This window comes from Silene latifolia, chromosome 6 (assembly GCF_048544455.1).
Source record: "Silene latifolia isolate original U9 population chromosome 6, ASM4854445v1, whole genome shotgun sequence".
Taxonomy (NCBI): domain Eukaryota; kingdom Viridiplantae; phylum Streptophyta; class Magnoliopsida; order Caryophyllales; family Caryophyllaceae; genus Silene; species Silene latifolia.
This window is the reverse complement of record NC_133531.1, coordinates 121565877-121572145: the sequence shown is the minus strand read 5'-3', so window position 1 is coordinate 121572145 and position 6269 is coordinate 121565877. Positions and strand designations below refer to the sequence as shown.

General features: G+C 41.7%; 1 protein-coding gene across 1 annotated transcript; it reads right to left on the bottom strand.

Annotated features, from left to right (window-relative positions):
• Window positions 1–4431: 4431 nt before the first annotated feature.
• LOC141588585 (uncharacterized) lies at window positions 4432–5511 on the bottom strand. Its single transcript, XM_074410018.1, has one exon. The coding sequence runs from the start codon at window positions 5509–5511 to the stop codon at window positions 4432–4434; it is 1080 nt and encodes a 359-aa protein (XP_074266119.1).
• Between the last annotated feature and the right edge of the window lie 758 nt (window positions 5512–6269).

Sequence of the window (6269 nt, the reverse complement as noted above, 5' to 3'; positions counted from 1 at the left end):
AACATCGTATGCTTGATTTCTTTGCTTTTCTTTTTTTTTTTTTTTACATGTACAGACATAGCTTCATTGTTATCGAACATCGCCTACAACTTTAATCACGGCTGGAAGCTTCTCCTCGGACAGCTCTGACTTGTTCTCAATAAACTTTGCCAATTTTGAGTAAAGATAATTGTCATTGATGACCAACTCTGGGGAGTGCCATGAATACCAAAACAATCCAAGAAACAGAATTGACTTAAGAAGGAGCATTATGAGCATATTCGAAAGGTTGAAAAGCGAAGAGCTTAACAACTTTACCAAACCTAATAAGGTCTATTACTGAATCTCTAACTGCTTGTACATTTTGCCTACTTTCATCTAATTCAGGTGCTTCAAATATTGCATACCCTGATGATGTTAACAATCAAGTAACACAATAAAGTCTAGAGACGAATTTTTGTAGACACTGCCAAACGCTTTAGTAGTACTGTCTTTGAAAACAGACCAGTCTTTGCCCGAATCAAAACTTGGTCGAAGCTCGAATCGTACTGATGCTTGTCATTCATTTTTTTTCGTATATTTCCTTCAAGCAAACTGAATGCAACCAAGTATTTTTCTTCATGTTCCCAAGCTTCGTAGCACCGAATATCGAACATCAGGCATGAACATCTTTGATTTGTGTACAAACGATGTTAAGCCTTTGTCTTTTTTTTTTTTTTTTTTTTTTTGACATACTTTCTGTTCAACTTCACCTTGTTTATATGACCAAAAGATCGAATCCAAATTCTCATTTGTGCTCCTGAATTGGCATCCGGAATTAACAAGGGTAAGATATCATTCACGTCTCTTTGATTACGCATTATTTAAAATTTGAATATAGTGTGTGCATATCTTGCTTGTATGTCTGTTTATCGGCAATATGCAGGGACTTTGCTCCACCTTTTCGGGCCAACAATGCAACTTTATTTATCAACCGTTAAAGATTCTATTACTCCTACAAGTTATTCCAAGAGCTGTCAGGGTGAACCCATTTGGGTCATCGCGACAGGCTGTCAGGGTGAACCCGTTTGGGTCATCGCGACATGGCGCTTGAAGACTTATTATCTGTCAGGGTGAACCCGCTTGGGTCATCGCGACAGGCTGTCAGGGTGAACCCGTTTTGGGTCATCGCGACATGGCGCTTAAAGACTTATTATCTGTCAGGGTGAACCCGCTTGGGTCATCGCGACAGGGTGCGTGAAGACTTATTATTCGTCAGGATGAGCCCGTTTTGGGTCATCGCGACGGGTTGTGTCAGGGTGAACCCATTCGGGTCATCGCGACACACTTTTGAAGACTTATTGCTTGTTAGGTGAACCTATTTTGGGTCATCGCGACAGGTTGTGCCAGGGTGAACCCATTCGGGTCATCGCGACACAGTTTTGAAGACTTATTGCCTGTTAGGGTGAACCCATTTTTGGGTCATCGCGACAGGTTGTGTCAGGGTGAACCCATTCGGGTCATCGCGACACAGTTTTGAAGACTTATTGCCTGTTAGGGTGAACCCATTTTTGGGTCATCGCGACAGGTTGTGTCAGGGTGAACCCATTTGGGTCATCGCGACACAGTTTTGAAGATTCATGCAATGAACCTCCTTATGAAGACTATTATTTCATTACCCGTATGCGATGTGTCCTCCTTTTCTTTTTAAGAGCCATCCAAGGTCAATCGTAAAGCAAAGAGTGTGAAAACCAAACTCAGTCGGAACTCATCATCAATTAACATGATCTTGGTCTTTTACAAACTTGGTTGATGATTGAGTGTTATTTTAGCCGTACACAGTTTAAGCTCTTGCGGGCCAGGAGCAATTATTTTGATGTAATTTTTTTGGTGTGGCTGCACTTGAACAAAGTGTTTGCTCAAACTGCCTACGTACTTGCAAAGCTACCAAGGTGACAACTTGCAAGATCAAGCCAACGTAGTTCAAGAGAGGGGTTTTTTTTTTTTTTTTTTTGGAGGTGTGGCTGCACTTGAGCTACATGTTCACCCAAGTTGCCTACGTACTTGTGAAGCACAAAGTGTATTTCACAAGATCAAGCCGACGTAGTTCATAAAGGAAGAAAGGCTATGTGGAGATGTACCCTATTTTTTTTTTTTTTTTTTTTTTTTTTTTACAGTTTAACCTCTTGCTTAGGAGCTTGGACTTGCAGTTTACGCTCTTGCTTAGGAGCCTTCACTGTTGGGATTTAAGAATAGTAACGCTTCAAGAACTTCTCATTGATTGGGCCTACCCGAACGCCGTTTTCATCCACGATTTTTTAAGCACCATTTGTATAGACCTCCTGTACCACATATGGACCATCCCACTTAGAGGTGAACTTGCCAACTGGCTTATGAGAGGTGATGATTGGTCTTCGTACTGCAAGGACGAGGTCTCCTACTTGGAAAGAACGAGGGCGCACCTTTTTGTTGAATGCGCGTGACAACCTTGCTTGATAGCACTGGAGCTTTTGTTGAGCCTCTAATCTCTTTTCATCGAGAGCTTCCAACTCTGCTAATCGCAATTTGTCATTCTCATCATCTGTGAGTCCCTCCTGAATAGCAATGCGTAAGGAAGGGATCTGCAACTCCAAAGGCAACACGGCCTCCACTCCATACACCAACGCGTACGGGGTTGCCTGAGTAGGTGTTTTGTATGTGGTACGATATGCCCACAACGCCTCACCAATTCTTTCATGCCAATCTCGCTTTGACTTTGCTACTACTTTTCTCAACAAGTTGCAAAGAGTTTTGTAAACCATAAAAATTGAACCTGCAATAATAAATAAAGAGAGGCACAAAAATAATACGGAAAACAAGAGTTTTATACTTTTATTATTGAAAGATTAAGGGTTACAATTTCCGTAACTCTCTTGATTCCATCTCTAAGGCTAGGGTTTGATAGTTTTTACGAGGGTCTTATCGACTTAATCTCGTAGGGAGAAAAGATGGGGTCTTTTTGTGACTTATTCCATCCTACCTACAATTTGGTAGTAGGCAGACGGGGTCGTTTGAGACTTAATCCATCTATGCTCTCCCCTTAAACCCTAAACACAAGAGCTGTATTTATAGTTTAGTAGCTTGGAGGGCAAGACGGCATATTCTAGAATATTCTAAGATATTATCACATTATTTTCTGATAATTATCTCTAAAATACAAAAGATATTATAAATAAATAGATACCAAAAATATAAAATTTCGGTGTCTACAAATGCCCCCTCGAGACTGGTTGTAGAGACTTTGATGTCGGTTGCAACTTGGTCTCGAATCTGCTACTGAATTTGACCCTTGAGAATGGAGATGAAGAGCGAAAATCGTCCCACCGAGCGTGCCAATTTGTAAACCATAAAAATTGAACCTGTAATAATAAATAAAGAGAGGCACAAAAATAATACGGAAAACAAGAGTTTTATACTTTTATTATTGAAAGATTAAGGGTTACAATTTCCGTAACTCTCTTGATTCCATCTCTAAGGCTAGGGTTTGATAGTTTTTACGAGGGTCTTATCGACTTAATCTCGTAGGGAGAAAAGATGGGGTCTTTTTGTGACTTATTCCATCCTACCTACAATTTGGTAGTAGGCGGACGGTCGTTTGAGACTTAATCCATCTATGCTCTCCCTTAAACCCTAAACACAAGAGCTGTATTTATAGTTTAGTAGATTGGAGGGCAAGACGGCATATTCTAGAATATTCTAAGATATTATCACATTATTTTCTGATAATTATCTCTAAAATACAAAAGATATTATAAATAAATAGATACCAAAAATATAAAATTTCGGTGTCTACAAGTTTTATTAAAGGCTTCAGCCAAACCATTTGCAGAGGCATTGTACATGGATGACTTGTATTGTTTGAACTTGAATTTTTCTCCCAGACTTGTCATCAGATGGTTGAAAAATTGTTTCCCATTGTCAGTTGTGATACGTTGAGGTACACCATATCTGTAGATGATTTGGGTTCTAATGAAGTCCACAACATTTTCTTTCTTCACTTCCCGTAGTGTGATGGCTTCTGCCCATTTTGAGAAATAGTCAGTGGCAGCGAGGATATACTCGTGTCCATTTGAGGCCTTTGGGAGTAAGAGGTCCCACAACATCAAGTCCCCAAGCTTCAAAGGGCCATGAAGAAACAGTAGGATGCAACGGCTCCGGCGGTTGGTGTATGAAGTTTGCGTAGAACTGACAGGGTTCACATTTTTTCGCAAAGTCCATACAATCTTGCACCATGGTTGGCCAGTAATACCCCATTCTCTTTACACGATCATGAAGTTTAGGCCCAGTTGATGAGCACCACAAATGCCGAATGAGCTTCATGCATTGCTTCGATGCTTCGTCCTTGCTCGGACACCTCAACCATTGGCACCGAGAAAGAACGTCTGTAGAGTGTCCCTTTATAGTGAATGAACTTTGGAGCACGTCGACGTATTTCTACCTTGTGTATGCGGGATCATCGGGTAGTTTTGGTGGTCCAAAAATCAATGATAGGTTGACGCCTTGATCATCTTCATCAACTGTGTAGACGCATATCATGTTGGTTGTGTCTACATTTTCTTCTCCTTCAAGCGATGATACTACCCAACGATTGCAGATCGGGACTTTCATAGATTCTTCGCCCCATGCCAAAGTGGCTGCAAGATTAGCAAGCGCGTCAGCCAACTTATTGGCACTCCTTGGCACATGACCAACATGGATGTCGTCAAGTTGATTCAGCAGTTGTAATGCCTGTTGATGATAGGGAATCAAGTCTTCCTTTTTCACTTCAAATTCACCAAGGACTTGGTTGACCACCAGCTTTGCGTCGCCGTAGATGTCCATATCTCTAACACCTATTTCGATCGCCATTTGGAGGCCGAGTATGAGAGCTTGGTATTCTGCCATATTATTTGAGCACAACTGAGTGAGTGTAAAGGAGTATGGCATGAGATGATTTTGTGGAGTTACGAATACAACTCCGGCTCCAGCTCCGTCCTTCCTTGCAGCACCGTCAAAGTACATTTGCCATGGAGGTAGGACGTCCACATAGAAAATTTCTTCTCCTTGGAGGTCATCTGAAATTTCCCACTCTGCACCTGGATGATCGACAAAGAAGTCGGCGATAGCTTGGCCTTTGACAACCTTTTGAGGCACGAACACCAAGTCATACTGCTTAAGTAACATTGCCCATTTCGCAAGTCTTCCAGACAAGACTGGTCTTGAGAGTATGTACTTGATTGGATCAGCTTTTGAGACCACGTGTATGGTATGCGCCTGCATGTAGTGTCTCAACTTCTGGATGGCGAACACCAAAGCAAGACATATCTTCTCTATGGGCAAGTAATTCAACTCGGCTCCAACCAAGGTACGACTCAAGTAATAGAGTGCTCTCTCTTTACGGTCTTCAATTTCTTGAGCACACATTGCCCCCGGTGAGCGTTCTTGTCTTTGCGATGTAGAGGACAAGTGGCTTTCTGGAATTGGTGCCCCAACACCGGTGCACGGCCAAGTACTTCTTGATGCTATCAAAAGCATTTTTGCATTTTTCATCCCATTGGAATGGAGCATCCTTTTTCATGAGATGGCTGAATGGTTGGCAACGTCCTGCTAGGTTAGATATGAACCTTCGAATGTATGCCAAACGTCCTTGCAATCCGCGCAACTCTTTTAATGTCTTTGGTTCCGGCATTTCATTGATGGCTTTAATTTTTGTTTGGTCAATTTCAATGCCTCTATGCCTAACCACAAACCCCAAGAACTTCCCAGATGTGACACCGAACGCACACTTGAGTGGATTCATCTTGAGTTGACATTTTCTAAGTCTTTCAAAGACGGTTCGAAGGTCTTTGATATGGTCTTCTCTTTTCTTTGATTTGACAACCACGTCATCAACATAACACTCTATTATTTTATGCAGCATGTCATCAAAGATCTTTTGCATTGCGCGTTGGTACGTAGCGCCAAAGATTCTTCAATCCAAACGGCATGACCGTGCAGCGTAAGATCCCTTTTGGGGTTCGAAAACCTGTTGCTTCTTGATCTTCAGGTGCCATATGTATTTGATTGTAACCAGCAGTACAATCCATGAATGAGAGGGCTTCATGACCAGTGGTTGCGTCAATCATCAACTCAGAATCGGCAAAGGGAAGTCATCCTTCGGGCATGCATCATTAAGGTCTCTGAAGTCGACACATATGCGCAGCTTGTCCATTCTTCTTTCGATCGGGACAATGTTTGCTATCCAAGTAGAATATTTGACTTCTCGAATGAAACCTGCTTCAATAAGTTTATTG

Bases quoted from the DNA above. Each gene is read 5' to 3' on its own strand.
- LOC141588585 (XM_074410018.1), bottom strand. From the start codon at position 5,511: ATGCTTTTGATAGCATCAAGAAGTACTTGGCCGTGCACCGGTGTTGGG.